General features: G+C 40.6%; 2 protein-coding genes across 2 annotated transcripts; both read right to left on the bottom strand.

Moving 5' to 3' along the window:
* Positions 1–2894: 2894 nt before the first annotated feature.
* On the bottom strand, positions 2895–20486 carry LOC308570707 (olfactory receptor 11H6-like; the record flags this gene model as incomplete). Its single annotated transcript, XM_081165619.1, has 3 exons — positions 2895–3660; positions 18456–18670; positions 20385–20486. The coding sequence occupies 3 exons, from the start codon at positions 20484–20486 to the stop codon at positions 2895–2897; spliced, it is 1083 nt and encodes a 360-aa protein (XP_081021745.1).
* On the bottom strand, positions 7470–14718 carry LOC308570708 (vomeronasal type-2 receptor 26-like; the record flags this gene model as incomplete). The annotated part of the gene is made up of 5 exons (XM_081165620.1): positions 7470–8371; positions 9478–9604; positions 9722–9949; positions 10523–11380; positions 14428–14718. The coding sequence occupies 5 exons, from the start codon at positions 14716–14718 to the stop codon at positions 7470–7472; spliced, it is 2406 nt and encodes an 801-aa protein (XP_081021746.1).
* Positions 20487–21831: the final 1345 nt, after the last annotated feature.

Here is a 21831-nt window from a genome sequence, read left to right as displayed (position 1 = left end):
AAAGTAGGGAGAGGAGGCAACAACAACAAAGCAAAGCACCCAAGTATGTACAGCTGATATGTACAGAGCTGGATAGAGAGAAGCAACTTTCTCTGCTGATGTGTTTTGCACAGCACATCAAGAAAGGTATGATAAGAAATCAGGAATGAGTTCATAGTTACCTGATGACCACATTCCCCGACCAGGCAGTTCAGTTCTTAGCTTTAAGAAGAAACCCGAAACCATTTGTTGGGATTTTTCACAATTTGTCTGATGGCCAGTTGCTAAATTATAATGAAATGAATCTCACCACCCTTGATAACATCAGAGTTGTGGAAGCCTATTCAGACCAAAGGCTGTATTGCCTTCTTGTCAAGCTTCCAGAGGAGCACATGGGAGTGGGCAGGGCCAGAGGTGAAAGCAGGCAGAGCACTGAATGTGAATTCTAGCTTTGTATTGTGGGTTAGTTTCCATACACATTCACACAACCTTCTCTGTTCTCCAGCTAAACAAGCAGGAGGCATCAGCTAAGTTCAAGGAAACATTCCATCAAAGGAAAAACACTTGGGGTGTGAAGCAGGGTTAGTGAAAGTGTGACTTGGGAAGAGGAGTGTGGCTGAGGACCCCAGCCCTGCATTTGGAGTAAATTCTAATTATTTTCACTTTAATAACAAAGACAAATGTCATTGCAAAATGGTGGGTTTTGGTGCATATCTCCCAGGGGGTCTTATGGAAACACTGAGGATGTTGGCATAAAGCAGACAGGGTCACTGATTTTCTTAACAGATGCAACAGGAAGCAGAGATAGATGCTTTGCATCATCCTAGTGAGCTGTTATTGAACGAGAAAACCTCTGTCAATTTCTAGTTCTTATCACTTATGTTTAGTCTTTATTCGTCTTTATTCCAAATCTGTGTATACTGTAATTTGTGGTGGGTGGGTATTTTGCAGAGTCTCTTTTATTTGTATAAAGGGTAAAGTGATGCCACACTAAGAATAAGCCTGGTATTGATTGTCCCTTGAATAAATCATTTTTGTGGGTTAACTGTTCTGGAATGGCTATAAGCCTATATAGATACAGTGGTACCTTGGGTTACAGACACTTCAGGTTACAGATGCTTCAGGTTACAAACTCCGCTAACCCAGAAATAGTACCTCGAGTTAAGAACTTTGCTTCAGGATGAGAACAGAAATCGCATGGCAGTGGCACGGCGGCAGCGGGAGGCCCCATTAGCTAAAGTGGTACCTCAGGTTAAGAACAGTTTCAGCTTAAGAACGGACCTCCAGAATGAATTAAGTTCTTAACCCAAGGTACCACTCTATAGACATACACACAAACATACACATATCCAAACTTAGGCCTTTCATTGTTGTGAAGTGATCCATCTGGCTGCAATATAAGCATGAACAGTTTAAAATTGTGTATATTGTGTAATATTTTGCAATTTTTCTTAATAAAAAAATCATTTGAAACTGTGCTCATTGTATATTTATAGATTTGGATTACATTTTAAAATGTTTCTTTATTGTAATATATATATATATATATATATATATATATATATCTCCTTTATTCGACCGATAGTCAGAAATAGTTTCTTTATTGTAAACAGCTTCAAGATCTGCAGACATTAAGTGATCATGAGGTGGACTGGACTAAATAAATAAATAAATAAATAAATAAATAAATAAATAAATAAATGTTACTAATTTGTTAGATTTAATATCCATGTTAATCTAGCCAAGTACTCTTTTCTATTTGCTCTATATCTTTAGATGACCTCAATAAGTGGTTTCATACACTGTAGATGTTAAACAGCACAGGACATAAGAACTTAACTGGATCAGTCCAGGGGCCCATGTAGACTAGCATCCTCTTCTCACGGACCAAGCAGATGCCTATGTGTAAACACATAAGCATGACAACAACTCTCCCCATTTGTGTCTTCCAGCAACACAACAGTGTTGGGAGACAGCAGCCATAGTGTCTAGTAGCCATTAATAACATTAGTAAGTAGTAGTAGTAGTATTTAAAATTTGTATACTGCCCTTCAATCTTAGGTGCGTCAAGTTGGGCACAACATGGGGGGGGGACAGGCATCCCACATACATGATGTCACATGTGTGGTGTATCTCCTGGTGTCTTTTTGAAGATCGCCAGAGTGCAAATCTCTACATAAATTTTAACTTCAGTGCATGCATACAAACGTTACATGTTATGCATATTAAACTTTAACCTTTACCCCCCTGCCCCTGCCCCACCTCTTGTTTTGGAGGGAGTTTTTATCCTCCCCCCCCCCACCTTCTAAGTTTGCCAATTATCCAGATACCTCCCTTTTGTTCATTGTGGTGGGTGTGATTTGGTTACAAAACAATTGGCACAGCCCATCCCAAGTTCAGCACTTGAAGGAAACATATTCAAAGCAAGACTGAAAGTAGAGAATGTTTCGAGTTGTGCTAATTATCATTATATGCACTTTTTATAATAATCAGGCTGGAGTAACAGAAAATGATGGGCTTTATTTAAACCAGCTGGCATTCTCTTTCTCTCCCTCCTGCTCAGTCTCTGTACTGTTTGTGCTGAGCCACTTGCTGGTAGCTGCTTCCTTAATCTGTGCCTTCCCTCTGGGGCACAAAGTTTCTGTCTTAACCCTCTTGCTTTGTGACACATTCAGGAAATACCATTTTTGAATATTCTCTTAAGTAAAACAAAGACAAAGACAAAACCATGCTAGTATAAACTGGCCAATGCATCATACTTCTAGCAGCAAGAATTCCATGTAAAAAATTATATATTTCAGAAATGTGATACACCCATCTGCTATAATAAGTGCAACAGCCCAACCTACCACAATGTTGATTGTGGAAGGCTGGTGTTCTGCTTCTCCTTCTTTTTTTCTTCCAAAATTTTTACACTATCGATATTCTCCAGGGCACCAACATTTCTCCATTCTCTTCAACAACCTCCCTGCTGCCTCTTTGATCTGATCATTCCTCAGACAGTAGATCAGTGGATTGAGGACAGGTGTGACGGCAGCATAAAAGACTGTTGCTGCCTTTGTGACCTCTGAGTTGCTTTCTCCACCAGGAGCAGCTAAGTATACCCCTGCCACAGAACCATAAAAAATTGTCACCACCATTAGGTGGAAGAATATGGTGGAGAAAGCCTTCTTACGACTTCCTTGGCTAGAGGTTTTCATCAGAGAGAGAATCACTGCACCATAGGACAGGATGACACACAATAAGTTACCCAAAATCACAGCATTTACGAATATCTGATAGATGAAAGGAGCATTTCCTAGTGGAGGGCAGGCCAGAGACAGAAGTGGCCCAGGATCACACAACAAATGGTCAATGACGTTTGGTCCACAGAAGGACATCTTGGAGATCAAAGTCACTGGGACAATGTTCCACAGGAAGCCAAGGATCCAACAGGTAGCCATCAGGGCATAGCAGGCATTCTGGGACATAATTTGTGGGTAACGCAGTGGGTGGCATATGGCTAAATACCGATCCAAAGCCATGGCAGAGAGGAAGAAGTCCTCAGTGCAACCAAGAGAAAAAAAGATGTAGAACTGGAGGAAGCAAGCCTGGAAAGAGATCTTCCCATGAAGGGCTATTAGGTCAAAGAGCATGCGAGGTATAGTGGTGCTCACATAGCATATCTCCAGCCAGGAGAAGCTGCCCAGAAGGAGATACATCGGAAGTCGTGACAAGTGGGAGTCTAGAACGACCAAGGTGATAATGGTCATGTTCTCAGCCAAAGTCAGCACATAAAAAGTGGTCAAAAAAATGAGGAGCAGCAAATGCTTCTTTGGCCCACCTCCAAATCCTAGCAAAATGAATTCTGTGACATCAGTCCCATTGGCCATCTCCATCTGCAATCACAAAGCAGAAACACAGTCACATACCAAGAGCGAGTATCATCTCCCTGTCTGCCTGTAGACTCAGCAAGCTTATCATTTGTGGATGGTGTGTGCTAAGGGAATAAATCCTTAGGCTGAGAGGAAAACACTGCTACAAACCAGCGTCTCCCTCTCTGCTTTCATTGAAAAGCAAAGACTAACCAGGCATGCTGCTTTTAAGGAGGGCAGCAGAATATTCTGCCTCCTTCATTTTAGATTACATATAGTTATTCTTGAGATTGCATATCAGTTATGAGGCATAACAAGTAATTGTGTTGCATACATTTAATTTATATTTATTTATTGAGGGGAAAATCATAGGCCACTTAATCAGAAGATTCTCTAAATTATGAACATAATAAAGTAGTCAATAGCACATAGATAAAGACTTAAAGACAGATATACAGGTAGGTAGCTTAATTATAGCTGAATTATACCTCTTAGGACCAAAATATGTAAAGTTTCAGAAGAATATAGGAAGCTGCTTTATAACAAGTTGGGCCATTGGTCCTTTTTCCTCAAAATGGTCCACACTGATGGGCAGCAGCTTCTGAGGTTTCCAGTGAGGTGCCCCAGAGATACTCTGTATGCAAAGCAGTTGGTCTACCATTGAACTATGGCCCTTCCCAAGTATTCTAAACTTACCTATGACCACTGAAATGTGCATCACCATATCATTATCAGATTGGTATGTGAGAACATGGAATATCTAAATGGCACTTCCCAGATTATGTTGGACTCCCCACTCCCATCAGCTCCAGCCAAGATAACCAATGGTCCAGGATCATGAGAGTTGTAGTCCATCATCATCTGAAGTGCATCCTGTTGACTACCTATGTTCTTATATCTTTGAAACATCCTTTTAGTCCATAGGAGTGGACTTCCTTAAGCATCTGTTGTCATCAACATAGTCATTTCTTTTTATGTGTGTGGGAATCTAGTGCTAGTGTATTGTTTGTTTGTTTGTTTGTTTGTTTGTTTGTTTATGTATTATGTATTTTGTGTTCTTATTTTGTATTTTTTGTTGTTGTGAACCATCCCAATTTAGTAAGAAATCGGGGTGGACAAGTTTTAGCACTCTGTATGCTGTTGGATGACAATTCTGAGGAATTCATCTGAGAGCCCTGTACTTGTTTCTCCCTCCCTCCCTCCCTCCCTCTGAGACCCTCTTGCATTATGATGATGATGATGATGATGATGATGATGATGATGATGTTGTTGCTGCTGCTGCTGTCATTGTTCTGTAAACTTCTCTGGGATCTTTTTTAGATTATGAGTATGGTAAAGTAAAGGTAAAGGGACCCCTGACCATTAGGTCCAGTCATGACTGACTCTGGGGTTGTGGCGCTCATCTCGCTTTATTGGCCAAGGGAGCCGGCGTACAAATGTTATAAATAGATAAGTAAGTAAGTAAAGATATTTCTCTCCTACTTTCCTTTTTCTCTCAGATGATGCTCCATATTGGTGTGTCAACATTTCCCATTTCCTTGCCCATAATCTTTCTGAATAGGGCTATTCATTGAAATACATCCCCTCTGGTCTCTTACTACAGTCTCCTTTGCCTTGTTAAAGGTATCAATTTATGTACCTCAGTAGCATGTAAGGAGTCAATCCCTCCAGCAGAAGGCTCACCACCTTGGCTGTGTCGGAGTTCACAGATTGTGAAAAGAAATATATAGTTGTTTCCTGTGTCTTTTAGAAAGAGATTGTAGACTTGTCTGTGGACTAACGCTTGAATGCTGGTGTTAAATATTCAGCAGCCCTTGGAGATGTGTCTCTAAGGAACGTTCTCATTAGCCACTAAAACAAACTCTCTTTTGGGATGGAACATCTTCATTTGCTATAGTGAAATATGGGTAATTCCACACAGGCAATTGTCTGTTATTTTGAGTTGAAGACACCCAACTGTTCAGGGTGGTAAAAACAAAATGGGATTGTGAGGAGCTCCAAAAGAGTCTTTTCCCACTGCATAAATGTGCATTAAATTGAGGAGGGGCAGAAATGTAACTCAGTGTAAATAAGAGTAAAGTGATGCACATGGGACCAAAAATCCTAACTTCACATACACACTAATTAGGTGTGAACTGGCATGGAAAGAGATGTTGGCTTAATAGTAGAAAGCTTGGTGAAATTGTGGAGCCATGTGTGGCAGCTGTGAATTAATTTCATGTTAGGGATCATTGGGAAAGGGGTTGAAAATAAAACTGTCAATTTCTTGAAGATTTGCAGTACCTAATCTTAAGCGGCGTAGACAGTCTGCTCATTTACGTAATATTCTTTTGAACCAGCAAGCTTCGGGTTCCATAATTTAAAATGGAAGATGGTAGAGTTTGAGATTTTCTACAATCACTCCCTTAACAAAAAACAACAGCCATGAACTAATAATAATAATAATAATAATAATAATAATAATAATAATAATAATAAATTTTTATTTATATCCCGCCCTCCCCAGCCAAAGCCGGGCTCAGGGTGGCTAACAACAATCAAATAATCCAATATTCTAAAAACATTTCATTATAAAAATTAATTAAAATCAAATTGATGGCAACCGTTAAGCAAAATTCTGTGCAGGCTGCCAGAGAAGGGAGTCAGGCTGCGCCCTGACCAAAGGCCTGGTGGAACAGCTCTGTCTTGCAGGCCCTGCGGAAAGATGTCAGGTCCCGCAGGGCCCTAGTCTCTTGTGACAGAGTGTTCCACCAGATTGGAGCCGCAGCCGAGAAAGCCCTGGCTCTAGTTGAGGCCAGCCTAACCTCTCTGTGGCCTGGGACCTTCAGGCATAACCAACCTTTCTGAAGTCAGATTTGATGGTATAGAAAGAATGGAAGGCAAAACTGCTACCTCTTGATGCACCCCTACTCCCAATAGCTAAACATTTCTCATTCTGCAGAGCAAGTAGATCATGCTCATTCACCAGATTGGAATCAATGGGGTTTACAAATTAAAGGATTTTTTAAATAAAAAAAAACCCTAAAAAACCCCCTTACAGCTCCAGAAATTAACTTTATATTGGGTGACATACCCTGCAGCTGGCTATAGATTTACCAGGTCATACACTTTCTAAAACTATCAAGTATATCACCTCAGGCACCATGCAACTGAAATAGTTTTGAATAACTTGAAAGATCCAAGCCTCTAGGGAAGGACATTGTTTTTCAAATATTCAAAATTGGCAAAAAAAGCCAAACAGTGATTTAGACCTCCATTCCAATTAAAATATAACGTGATGGTGGCAATTGAATATGATAATGAACAAGACAGTTGCGTCAATTCTTTATTTTTCTAAGCTGCTGCCTTTTGTTCAGTTCAGTCCTTGACACAATAAAAAAACATTTTGGGGAACATATGAATTCCAATAACCCAGCACTGGAGGCCATTCTGTATATTATCCTTATATGCTCAGATATGTTAGAACAGAGGATTTAACAAAAATATATCACAGATTTATAAAGAATTATTCCTCAAGTAAGCATACAGATTGCATTCCATTTATATTTTATTGAGGGAATAAAAATAGCTGCAAATATCCCATTGGTTTATCACAGCTGATTTAAGATGTATAAGGGCTACAGAATGTTAGATATGTCAATCCTTTCTTCTTCTTAATTGCTCCCTGCTGTTCAGCTGAGGCCTCACCAGAATAATATAACACTTTGGGGAAAATATACAGCTTAGTAAACCAGCACTGGAGGCTAAGATGGAGAAGATCTCCACAGCCACCATATATTTTCCTCTTGTGCTCAGATAGGTGGGAACAAAGGACAGCCAAACACTGCAAAATACCAGCATGCTGAAGATGATAAACTTGGCTTCATTAAAACTGTCTGGTAACTTCCTAGCTAGGAAGGCTACAGTGAAGCTGACAATGGCTAGCAAGCCCATAAAGCCCAAGACACAGTAGAACATGGTGACTGAGCCTTCATCACATTGCAGAACAATTTCTTTAGTCACAGAGTGCATATCAAAATCTGGGAATGGGGAAGATGTTGCCAGCCATACACAACAAAGAACAGCTTGAATCAGGGAGCAGGAAAGAACAATGGAGGTGGCCTGTTGTTTCCCCACCCATTTCCTCATCCTGGAACCTGGTTTGGTGACCCTGAAAGCAAGGACCACAATGATTGTCTTGGCCAACACACAAGAAACTGCCACTGAAAAGATGATGCCAAATGCTGTTTGTCGAAGGAGACACGTCACTTTCTCAGGTCGACCGATGAATAGCAAAGCACAAAGGAAGGCGAGAAAGAGGGAGGTGAGGAGAGTATAGGTGAGGTTCCGGTTGTTGGCTCTAACTATGGGAGTGTCTCTGTGTTTAATAAAGACCCAAAGCACCAAAGCTGTGGTGAAAGAAAGGGAAAGAGCAAGAACTGCCAAAGCAATCCCCAAAGGTTCTCCATAAGACAAGAAACTGATGTCCTTTGGCATGCATGAATCCCGTTCCATGTTTGGGTAATGATCTTCTGGGCACTGAAGGCATTCATCCATGTCTGAAAAGAAACAACAAACAGCATGATCAGGTTTCTATATGTTGCAGCAGAATTTGTGTTGTTGTGATGTAGTAATATGAAATATCAGACTTACAAATGTCAAACTTTCATTGGCTAGAAATAGATTGATCCCTAAGTACCGTATTTTTTGCACCATAACACTCACTTTTTTCTTCCTAAAAAGTAAGGGGAAATGTCTGTGTGTGTTATGGAGGGAATGCCTGCGGGTGGCATGCCTACGGATTTTCCTCCTCTAAAAACTACGTGTGTGTTATGGTCGGGTGCGTGTTATAGAGCAAAAAATATGGTAGATTAAATAATGTTTAAATAGATCCCTAAAAAGATTGTGTTGCACATTTATAGATGTGCAAAATTCAATATATAGTTATACTCCCATCCACATATGGGTCCAAACACTTTTTTAAAATATACAGCAGAGTTTTCCAAACTGTGTGTTGTGACACTTTAGTGTGTCAGCTGCAGTGTGTAGGTGTGTCAAGTGAATGCTCCACACACTCCTCCTGGGGTTGGAAACAAAGCGGGCAGATCAAAAGATATGTTGTGTCCCCATACATTTCATTATTAGAATTTATGTATGTGTCTCTATATCTTATAAGGGGTTAGTTTAATCTCCAGTTTGCTAGTAAAACTGAATTCCTGTGTCACGAAATGATGATGCATGTCTAAAGTGTGCCAACAATATGAAAAGCTTGAAAAGCTCTGATATAACAATATAAATTTATAATTCTTTCTTTTTTCTATTTTCTATGACTTCTCACCAGATCATTCTTTGGACATTGAACGTGCTCAGTCCCTTTGTGTTTTTTCTTTAAAAGAAAAGGGTTTGTCAAAAAGAATTGTGTTCCAATTCTGCAATCATGCTTTTTTCCAAAATAAACATTATACCTCCTTCTTCTGAATGAGTGGTGGTTTGTTTTTCTCTCCTTCCTGTTTGGTGTAAATAATGACCAGCTCTGAATGACTTGGGACTGCTATTGCTAAGTTTATCAAGCTGTATCCTCATATGAGGAACCATAAACTTTACTGAATGTCTGAATACCTGAATGACAGTACATTTGATAGGCTGTGTACATGATGTCTCTTACCAATCTGGTTGGAAAACCTCCCTTGTGGACACAGAATGCAATCATAGCAGCAAAATGGTTCCCCTTCCTTCTTTGCTTTATGGTAACCCAAAGGGCATTTATCATTACAAAGAGAAAGGGGCTGCACCTGTCCATAAATGAAAGAAGAGAAGGTTTTCTCTTTTGCAAGCTTGTATATCAACACTGGGAACTGGGAATACCTCTGGAAGTAATGGATATGGTGCAAAATACGAATGGACCTCACCTGGTTAAAACTGCTGGGCCACACAAAGGCTTCTTCCCAAATCCTCAACACTTCTTCTTGGGGAGCCATGGAGTCTATATTTCCCACTTTGATTCTCTGAAAGGACTGATTTGGAAATGTGATCCAGTTTATAATATCAAATCCAGTCTCTAGCTCTCCATTTTCATTGAAGGAAACCTTTTCCCCAACAGTATTATTAAATACTATTCTCTTAACAAAGTGGTTAAGCTAAAGAAAGAGGGGATAAAGAAAAAAAGTCAATGGATATGTCAAAGGCTGTGGATCATTCCCACTTTATTCCAAACTCTTGAAAAACTTTATGCCTGATAATCGTAAATATAGAGAGAAGATGTGCACATACCACCTTGAGGTAGTAATTAGTAAAGCAATCTTAACCCTGCAGGGCAGCAGCAGAATAAGACAGGGAGGAATAGCCACTACTGCATCCACAGCCATATCACTCACACCTGCTGTGGTGGAAGGCAGGGACAACAATACTCTACACCATGCTCATCATCATGTCTTTTTGGAATTTACACAGATTTTCATTTATTTTTATAATCATTTGAATCTGTGAGACCTTGGGCTTCAGCAAATTCATGAAGGAAGCAGGAAATCTATTGCTAGTATTCAATGCTGCTTTATACATTCTCAGGAAACAGAGACATCATGCATCTGAAAACCAGGCCCTAGGGAAAAACAGTGGGAGAATACTATTGCTATCTGGTTGGCTGGTAAAGGAAGGCTCTGTACTGATCGAGCGGGATCCTTCTTTGGTTCTTGGTGTATTCGGGACATTACCTTCCATAATTCTTGATGCTGAAGCTTTACTCCTCCATCTACTATCATTCTGCCTTTGTATCTAGATGAATCCATGGCCTGCAATGCATGTGCTATTGCAAAGGCAGCTGTGTAGACACTGTAGCTGTGGCCAGTCATGCTCCTTTCAAAAACAGATGCAGGAAGAGTCTCCAACTTCTCCTCTCCACTGCAGATTTCTTCATTCTGTAGGTCTACCATAGCTCTGGGGAACAGACACCCAAATGCCTGCTCCCAGAAAACCCTAACGAAGCCATCTTCCTTCTCTGAAGTGGGGTTTCTCATCAGAAGAAATTTCTGGAATCCTAAAACTTCACTGGAGTGAACAGCAAAGGATATAGCACCATGTAGGAAGTCTATGTCCCAATCTCTTTGAAGAGGAATGGAAGTGAACTCCATCTCAGCTGTCATTATCCAGACTTTACCATTTCTCTTTGTTGATATATGCTCATATGCTGAAGCCTTAGAAAATATCCTCAGGATGAGCATGGTCTCTATTTCACCATGAATGACCAATGCAATGACAGTGCTCTTCATAATGATTTCAGTCTTCTCAATTACATCTCCCACCATATCATCAATAGTACTGGAAAAAGACACTTTGAGAAGTCTTACTATGAAATCAAAGCAGATACCTTTCTGGGCAAACATGGGGATAATATTCTGTTCAAACCTCTCTCCATTGTCGTCATGCCGAGAAATTACTCCAATCCATGTCCACTTGAAATATAGCAGTATGTGGAGAATTGTCTCATATTGAAGCTTCAAATTTGGGAACATTTGGAGATAGAAAGCAGCTTGGGTTTTCTTATCTATCACCACAGGAGAGCCATATATGATCTAATGGAAATTTAAAAAGTTGAGAAGTGAGGAGTCCTGTAGTGGCCAGCAGAGTAGGACAAGTGTGCTCAGAGATTCCGTGATGTTCTGGAAAGGTGAGTAGCAGGGTGAAGCAGCAGTAAGATTTGTGCAGTGCAGATACACTGATGAAGTCAATATGACACTCCCACCTGCCTCCCCACCTGAAACATTGCAATGACTCAAGTTCAGGGAGGTTAGGTGAGCACTCTGCTGATTGTTACTGGTTGTTACTTCAGCAGCCCACAGAGTGTGGACCTAGAGTTTAGCAAATACTTTAATATTTTCATTTTTTATATTATCACTTACCATCCAGCTATTTGATATCTATTTTAATGTGTGCATGGCAGGTGAGTTCAGGTGGGAAGTGGAGCCGGGTCCCAATGAGAATTGAGAGCATCTTTGAATTGGAGTCTATGTCAGACGTCAAAACAGAAGTTGCAAATTTAAGCAGTGCCTTTTGCAAATGAGGGATGAGTTTGCCCTGTGCTTTGTCCCTATCAGATGACATAATTTCCCCCTCTGCTCTCTTTGGGACATGGGTGGCACTGTGGTCTAAAGCACTGAGCCTAGGGCTGGCCAATCGGAAGGTCAAAGGTTCGAATCTCCGCAACTGGGTGAGCTCCTGTTGCTCAGACCCAGGGCCTGCCAACCTAGCAGTTCGAAAGCATGTCAAAGCAGCTTAGTCATGCTGGCCACATGACCCAGAAAAACTGTCTGCAGACAAATGTCGGCTCCCTTGGCCAGTAAAGCCGGATGAGCACCACAACCCCAGAGTCGTTTGTGACTGGACTTAACTGTCAGGGGTCCTTTACCTTTTCTTTTTTAATGCTTTCTTTATGGAATTAGTTTTGCCATGATTTAAATCCTCTTCTATATTCTGAGCTCTTGAATGGTGCATATTAATGTACAACAAACTGTCTGAGGGAAAGAGTTTATTCTCCTTTGCTCTCCTCCTTAATTTAAATCTAGTACATCTAGCCTTTGGCTAAGCGGCTCTGACCCCTGTTTTTATAACTGATTTCATCAATTTAAATGGAATTGTTCATCTTCTTAAGGATTTATTTGTTCTTGCATACAAATGCATCAAACTTCGTAACTATGAGTCTCCTATTCCTATAATCTTCCTATAATCTTATATGGAGAATTGAGGTAAGAACAATGTACACAAACTGGCCAAGAAGGGGGAGAAGCCTGAACACAGAGAGATCACTTCTGCAACAGTGATGGTGGAAGCAGTTAATGACAAAGAACAAAGTCCCCACGCCTCTTTATTTACAGAGTGGGGGAAAGCCTTTAATGCTGTTAAAAATCATCTACAAAAATAAGTCAGAAAACACACACACACAAAATAGAAATAACTCCAAATGAAGCTACAGAACTGAGTGTGGGGGAAAATCTAATCTTTCTAAAATGTAAGAGGAGAATCTAAATTTAATATTCTGACACTACAGAAGGTACAGCAGGAATTAATTTTTTTTTAAAAAATAAATCTTACATGATGGGCAAGAAAAATGCTAGAAGTCCTCATAACAGTCAGACATAGAGATTGTTCGTTGCAAGCAAAAAATGCAGTATTTTCCCATCATATTATTATTATTTGCTTTGAGAAATTTCTCATTGAGGTCAAATTCATGAAAACAGTGGCCAATAGGTAATCAAACAGGAATGCTGCTGCTGCTGCAAGAGAGAAAGGCAGGCCCTGAACTTTGCTACAGAGAAATTACAGACACCTTAAATACATTATTATTGGGGCAAATATTATTGTGGATTAGAGTTAATTCCTCATGCAATCCATAGAAATAATATGATTTACTTCCAATATGCCGAGGAAGTGTAGTTCATAATTTTTCATATATTATTCACTTTCTCCTCTTCAAGTTAGTGTTGTACCTTTGCAGGCTAAAACACAATTCAATTGTCGTGTTACAGGATTCCAGGACTCTGCTTAAGGTCCTTTGCACATTGTTCATTGTTAATGTTCTCTTTTATTTTTTGCATGCTTGGAACCCTGACTGGGCACAACTTTACTGAAAGCAATATATTTGCTGATCATCTGGATAGTCCTTTTTTACTATATGTTGGGATTTGCTATTAATTTGATAGTGTTGCATGAAAGATCTCATTTTCAGTTATATATTTTATATGTCTGAGTTTTTCCAAGGTAATACCTTAAAATGTTAAAGGTTTTGGCAATCAAATTGAATACATCTTAACTGTGGGATCTTATGTACACTGGTACCTTGGGTTACAGACGCTTCAGGTTACAGACTCCGCTAACCCAGAAATAGTACCTCGGGTTAAGAACTGTGCTTCAGGATGAGAACAGAAATTGTGCTCCAGCGGCTCGGCAGCAGCAGCGGGAGGCCCCATTAGCTAAGGTGGTGCTTCAGGTTAAGAACAGTTTCAGGTTAAGAACGAACCTCCAGAATGAATTAAGTACTTAACCCGAGGTACCACTGTACAAGCATACAGCATCTTGAATTAGATAAAGGTAAAGGTACCCCTGCCCGTTCGGGCCAGTCGTGTCCGACTCTAGGGTTGTGCGCCCATCTCACTTAAGAGGCCGGGGGCCAGCGCTGTCCGGAGACACTTCCGGGTCACGTGGCCAGCGTGACGGAGCTGCTCTGGCGAGCCAGCACCAGCGCAGCACACGGAAACGCCGTTTACCTTCCTGCTATAAAGCGGTACCTATTTATCTACTTGCACTTAAGAGTGCTTTTGAACTACTAGGTGGACAGGAGCTGGGACCGAAAGACGGGAGCTCACCCTGCCGCGGGGATACGAACCGCCGAATGTGGACAGTGATGTTGCTCTCATGTCCTGCTTGTGGACTTCCTCAAGGTATTTTGTTGGCCTCTTTGAATAAAGAATTCATGGCTAGGTAGGTTTCTGGCCTGATTCAGTAGGACTTTTCATATAGTCTTACTTCTGGAAGCCTCACTTGCAAATACAACTGTTAAAAGGAAAACCTTTATAAGTAAACAGATGAGCAAATGGTTTGTTTATCTTTCCTACTGTCTGCATACCTGAGGAATTTTATAGATGCACAGGGTATCTGCCATGTAGAGACAGACTTCAGAGATAGGTCCCCCAATGACTGCTCCTAGATTGTTCTGACTATCACATTTGTAGTTGGGGGTGAATCTGTCCAGTGTAGAGAAAAGTTCCAATGATGCTTGATAGGTCCATCTTGTGTCAAAGTAGCTATTATAGATATGAAAGCCCAAGGTGACGTTAGGTAAAATCTGGGGATTTTCATTGATCTCTTTTAAAGCAAATATCAAGGCCAGACTATGCTGATAGACCTGGGTCATCATCCTGTAATTAGAGTTACTTGCACTGTGAGAGTGGATTTTTTTCAGAATGTGACATATGCTTCTCTTCAGTTAAATGCATTATTACTGAATACATTATAGTATAATGGTTCTGATCTAGATAAGCATTATGAAATATTGTCACATGCATCTGTACTTTTATATTTTGTTTTCACCTGCAAAATGCTGATACAGTATTCTGGGTCTGGATCTTTGAAATTTCCAGATGTTGGAGGACTTTAATTACATAAACTGAAAAAAGTAACCCAATTTTCTTGATTTCAATTGCTTTAGTTGACTATGACCCGTGGAGTTGCTGTTCAAAATGGGATCAGATAGAAATCAAATGAAATGAAATACAACTTAGGAAACCAAGAAGCTGACATATTGTCTACATTGGCTGTCTGTGGATATCTGACGTTTCTATTAAAGAAACTTTCCCTGCCCTATCTCAAGATGCCAGGCATTGAAAAAGTGACCTCCTGTGTACCATGATGCTCTACCTTTGAATGACAGCAATTTCCACTTATCAATACTTTCTCAGAAAATATGACCATATTAAAGTAACAATCCAGAGAAAGCAGTAAACATAGTTGCTCAAAAATAAAAAGGACCAAAATTTAAAAATTAATCCTCAACCCCAGTCACAGCTCTCTCACAGTTCCTTCACTACAACCTGGAAATTCTTAAATACTTAACGCTCCTAAGCAGAAAACAGTAGGGTCATCAAAATGCTGAGGGGTAATGTGGCATAGCTAGGACAGATATATCACATTATAAAGGAACTTTTTAAAAAAGAAAAACAGCAAAGCCTTACACAGTGCCTTCAAAGATGTCATTAGAAGGCAGTTTTCTGAAAGAGATTGGAATGGAAAATCTATATATCTGAGCTATAATGCTGGCAATGATGTAGTCTCCTGGTTGGTAGAACTTGTGGAGAATAGGAAGAGAGTTGCTGACACTGCATTTGATGTCAGGCGTCTTGTATGCCACCAGAGGCAAAAAGACCAGGACTGCCAATGGCAGTAGCTTCTGTGAAATAATTCCTTCACTACACCCATTCTCCTGCCTCCACATTATGCCTTACTGGGTTCTGTGTTGAGTCCCACAGCCTGATTTGAATGGCCCCACACAGGATGATGTGTGGCTCAGACTATGCCTTCTAAAATGCCCATGATCTGATTTACAAAGCCCTCAGACCAAATTGGATGGGGGATAGTTATTGAATCCTTGTATCTTGTAGTTTTCGTCTTGGTTACTACAGCTGCCTTGAGACCAGAAGAAGTAGTAGCATGTAATCACAATTAATTAGATAATTATAAGTGAGATAATCACCTATTCAGAATTACAATTTCTGTGAGACATTGCAGAATAATCCATGTATCTCCCCAGATAGCAAGAGATATTGAGGCATCTACTGATTCACATAAAAAAGGCCTTCTGTATAATGAGATATTCAGAAGAAAAGAGTACCACAGAAAAAGTTTGCATTTGTCTTAAAAGTGGACATGTTATTCATTCATATATATATATATATATATATATATATATATATATATATATATATATGCTTTCGTAGATTTTCACGGGTACAGGAATGCAGGTTTTGGTGTTTTCGGGTATCTTCCCGTGTAAGAGTTGGGGTGTCTAGGCGACGTTTCGACGAGGTCTCACTCGTCATCTTCAGGCTGGTGCTTTCGGCTTCTTGTTACTAGAACAGAGCAGGATCTCAGTGTTTGAGTATTTATAGGAACTCAAACACTGAGATCCTGCTCTGTTCTAGTAGACGTCGAAACGTCGCCTAGACACCCCAACTCTTACACGGGAAGATACCCGAAAACACCAAAACCTGCATATATATATATATATATATATATATATATATATATTGCATGGTTAAGTTCTCTTGGGTGGCAAGAGATACCAAGGTTCCTGCTGACTAACATCAAGAATGAAGGGTTTCTGTATAATAAGATATTCAGAAAAGAGCATCACAAGAGAAGTCTGCATTTGACAGACATTTTATGCATTAATGTCTGTTCATTCATTTATATTATTTTCTTTTTAGCTGTTTTCAGAAAGAACAGTCAACAGGTGTGCATCATAGTTCAGAACAGAGGAAGAAAATCTGAAAGCCCTGCTTTGACTTGCTATGGAACAGGCACCTAATATTTTACATGTTGTTGCTATTGTTAACATTAAGTTACTGATTCTCATGGCTTAACTAGGGACATTTTTGGGGTGGGGGGCCTTCCACATAGTTGGTGGGACTGCTCAAAGGAGGCTGAATTTTGGAATAAGATATTCACTGAGAGCTCTTTGACAACCAAACAGTTACTCAATAATTTCACCTGACACTTTTGTATCTGTATGTGGTAACAGAATGAGATGTCAAAAATAAAGAACACACTTATTATCCCTTAACAGCAGTCCGGGGCTCTATTGTCAAATCCTGGAAGACCTTTAATCTTAATCATTTGGATTGTTGATATTCAGGGGTTTGTCAAGTTGCCCTTCTTGAACTAAAAGTATCTAAAAGGCAGAGTTTGACTTAGTGGGGGGCATGATTATATTTTTATACAAATACTGAAGCACATGGTCACTCAGTGCCATTAGTATATGCAAATGGCTGGTTCATTAAAGGCTATATAGAACATTTAGTCTTAAAAATAATAGAATTCACAGTTGGAGAAAACTTTTATTTTTCTAAATCTTTATTATTTGAAAAGGAAATCTTTGTATGAATTAATTCTTTATCATCCCCTTGAAGCAGTGTTGTATCTTTGTACTTTTGTCCTTCCAGCCTGTGATGCATGATGGTTTACATATTGGATTATTTGTTTATTATTATTATTTTTGCTACGTTGCACTTTTTAAGTAACTAATCAATACAATTTTTGAAAAGCAAAAAATAGAATAGGAGTTTTATCTCTTTGGGTGACTGGTTGGGTCTTCCACTTCATTTTCTTCTCCCAACATCTTCACACCATCAGTGTTCTCCAGTTCACCATCATTTCTTCATTCTCTTGAACAACTTCCTTGCTGCCTCTTTCATCTGATCATTCCTCAGACAGTAGACCAGGGGGTTAAGGAAAGGTGTGATGGCAGTGTAAAAGAGTGCTGCTGCCTTTCTGACTTGGCTTTCTGAGTGGCTTTCTCCACCTAGATCAGCTAAGTATACCCCTGCTACAGAACCATAGAAAATAGTCACCACTACTAGGTGAAATGATACTGTGGAAAAAGCCTTCCTACAACTGCCTTGGTTAGCAGTTTTCATCAGCGTGAAAATCACAATGCTATAGGACAGCACGATGCAGGATAAGTTGATGAAAACCACCGTTTTCACAAAAATCTGATGGATGAAAGGAACATTTCCTAGTGGCGGGCAGGCCAGAGACAGAAGTGGTCCAGGATCGCACAACAAATGGTCAATGACATTTGGTCCACAGAAGGACAACTTGGAGATCAAACTCACTGGTATAATAAACCACAGAAAGCCAACAATCCAACAAGCAGCCACAAAGGTATTGCAGGCACTTTGGGACATAATTTGTGGGTAACGTAGTGGGTGGCATATTGCCAAGTACCGATCGAAAGCCATAGTTGAGAGAAAGAAACCTTCCATTCCACCAAGAGAGAAAAAGATGTAGAACTGGAGAAAACAAGCCTGGAAGGAAATTTTCCCATGACGGGTCACCAGATCAAAGAGCATGCGGGGTACAGTGGTGGATACATAGCACATCTCCAGCCAGGAGAAGTTGCTCAGAAAGAAATACATGGGAATTCGTGACAAGTGGGTGTCTAGAACCACCAGTGTGATAATGATTATGTTCTCAGCCAAGGTGACCACATAAAGAACAGTCAAAAAAAGGAGCAGCGACAAATGTTTCTTTTGCCCTCCTGCAAATCCCAGCAAAATGAATTCTGTGACATCACTTCCATTGGCCAACTCCATCTGGAATTACAGAACAAAAACACCTTTGCATTTCAAGAGCAGGTATCATTTGCCTGTTTGACTATAGGCTAAGCAGGTTTGCCCTTTAAGGGAGCGGTGTTAACAGAATAATTCATTTTCCTCCCCCAATGTGTGTTTTGGATCCTAGTGTTGGATTCAGACTTACAGTAAGTCAGGTTTATCCATGCAGAGTTATGTTCATAGGAAACGTCTTCAATTCACTGGTTATACTCTAAACAGAACAGAATCCATATAGCCCGTTTCTGAATTCTTTATTACATAATAGAGGTATGTGCTTGAAATATGCATTGGATGTGTTTTAAAAGTGTGGTCTGCACCTTTTCTAAATGTGCTTAGGAGTCCAACTATGCATGTTCCTCTGCATTAAGTGGTGCTTACTTTGGAGCTGCAACGCTCTTAGTGAGACCTACTGAACTAAAGGGCTCATCCACACTTCTGCTGGTCCTGTGCCTAGAAAGCACAGGTCTGAGTGGTTTTGTAGTTGTCTCGTGCTTTTTGGGCATGAGTCCCAGCAGTTTTGCCTTTGCCCAGGTTCTTTCCCTTGGAAAACCCACTCTTTAGCACTAAATCAGAGCAAACGTCAATCCATAGAAATCCTGATTGACATTTGATCCCATTCAGTGGTAAACTGCTGGTTTTCCTGGGGGAAAATGGTAGACCAAGCAGAGGTGTGTGTGAGTCCTAGATAGGGCTTCCTTCTGAGTAGACCTTTCTAAGACTCCAACCTATTGGATTGGGTGCAGTTGGAGGAAAACAATGAGTGGTAACCACTCTACACTCATTGTTTTGTTTTGTTTTAGATTCCCACTCTGCAAAAAAGCAAACCTTCAGTGATTGCTCCTGGTTGCTTTTGTAGATGTCAGAAAACTGCTTTTTTTCTCTCTCTCCTGCCCCTCCACTTGCCTCTAAACCCCTTTTTGCCCCAACTGCTGCAACACTTTCTTCTCACCAGCTTTACCATGTGAAGGGCTCATCCATACAGTCATTTAATGTGAAAAGAAGAAGAAGAGGAGGAGGAGGAGGAGTTTGGATTTGATATCCCGCTTTATCACTACCCTAAGGAGTCTCAAAGTGACTAACAATCTCATTTCCCTTCCTCCCCCACAACAAACACCCTGTGAGGTGAGTGAGGCTGAGAGACTTCAGAGACATGTAACTACTCCAAGATCACCCAGCAGCTGCATGTGGAGGAGCAGGGAATCGAACCCAGTTCACCAGATTACGAGTCCACTGCTCTTAACCACTACACCACACTGGCTCTCAATAGTACTCTTCCTGTACTTCCATTAATTCTCCATAGTCCATGTCACTCTATTCCAAATTGGTGCTTTCCCACATGCTTCCCCTCCCTCAAACCAGATTTTCTTATACCAGAATACTCCAAACATAAGAAGGTATGAGAAAATCTGGATTAAGGGAGGGGAAGAGTTTGGGAAGGCAGCAATGTAGAGGAGGACATCATATGGACAATGGAGAATTAATGGACGTTCTTACTATCCATATTAAACAACAGTATGGATGAGCCAAGAGACATTCCTGTTTCTCCATCATATGATATGAAAACAATTACAAAGCTTTCTAAACCAGAATGAAGAAGCAGCAAATTCATGAAATATGAACTGTGAACTGGTATCAGACAAAGATCCCTGGAACAGCAAGTGAATATGTTTATTATAGTAAATCAGATTCTTACCTTCATGCGACCCCCGCCCACCAGTTTTGGCACTGCACCCATGCATACCCACCTCTCTTTCATTCTTACCTCAGTCTCCTTTGACTGATTCTTTGCCTCCATCGCATTCAAAACATTGAACCATCACCCTGAAGATATCTCATAAATGTTGTGTTTGTGTGCTCGCTGTCCTATGTGTCTTATACTGGAACATGGAGGGAAGAAAAATTGAGCCTGTTCACATATCACAGCTTTGATGCATCTGACACATATCTAATTGGTTCATGGGAATGAGTACCTCCATAACAATGTCATTAGTATCCGCTGAAACACTGATTGCCTCCCTCTGGCATACTGAAGCACTGGGGAACCTCTGCACATAATTGCTGTTTTTCTGGACTCAGCTTCCTAAGCATGGACGTGTTGAAGCAAACCAAATGGATACAGTGTGCTATGGGAGAGGTTCCATGGTCATCCGGAATTGTGACAGAAGGGGTATTCTGATCCCAATCACGTCCCATAGAAAGAAATTGTCACAAGGGACTGAGGGAAAGAGCCTCCCTTCCTGGAGTCTCATGTGGATACAGACCCTTGGGTTCAACATCTTTCCTTTCCTTTTTGGGCGGCTGGTGGTAGAGATAAATAAGCAATGGTTTTAAAAGGAGGGACAACTCAGTGGTAGGAAGGCTAGTCTTTATCTTTTCTTTTCTTTTCCCCCTCCCCTTTGAAACATCTACATGTAAGAATGAACAAATCTACTGGGTCAATGATTTCTCTCATATATATATATATATATATATGCAGGTTTTGGTGTCTTCGGGTGTCTTCCCGTGTAAGAGTTGGGGTGTCTAGGCGACGTTTCGACGAGGTCTCACTCGTCATCTTCAGGCTGGTGCTTTCGGCTTCTTGTTACTGGAACAGAGCAGGATCTCAGTGTTTGAGTTCCTATAAATACTGTTGAGGGGGTGTGGTGTATAGCCTCCAACGTTCTGGGCAGAGAGGAAGTTCCCAGGTTAGTGTGCCTTTTCTTCTTTTGTTCATTAATTACTTGAGGGATATCTTGAGTGATTTCTTGAGTGATATTCTGAGTACCACTTAGGAGGGTCATTAGGTGTGGATTAGTTGCTAAAGCTTTCGTGTCTTGACCTCTTGAGCTTGTGAAGAGTTTTTCTGAGAAGATGGCTGTACTGCAAATAGTTGTGCTCTGGCTTGGCTTCGTGTATAGGGGCGAGCTGTGGTTTTGTGCCCTGTGCCAGCCAGATCTGTGTAGGGATTGCAGGGGGGTGCAGCATCCGGAGGTGCCACTATGGTTTGGCTACTGGATGGTGTCTGTAATTTATCTGTGGAGAGGGTCTGGGTTTGGGTCTGGTGTGGTTGATTGGAGATGGCGTTCTGTGTGCCTCTGGTTCTGGTGTCGGTTTTTGTGGGGAGGGCTAATTTCCAGATGTCTGGCAGGCGGGACGTGTCG

This window comes from Podarcis bocagei, assembly GCF_964188305.1.
Source record: "Podarcis bocagei genome assembly, chromosome: 13".
NCBI lineage: Eukaryota > Metazoa > Chordata > Lepidosauria > Squamata > Lacertidae > Podarcis > Podarcis bocagei.
The sequence above is the reverse complement of the archived record's forward strand: the minus strand, read 5'-3'. Positions and strand labels throughout refer to the sequence as shown.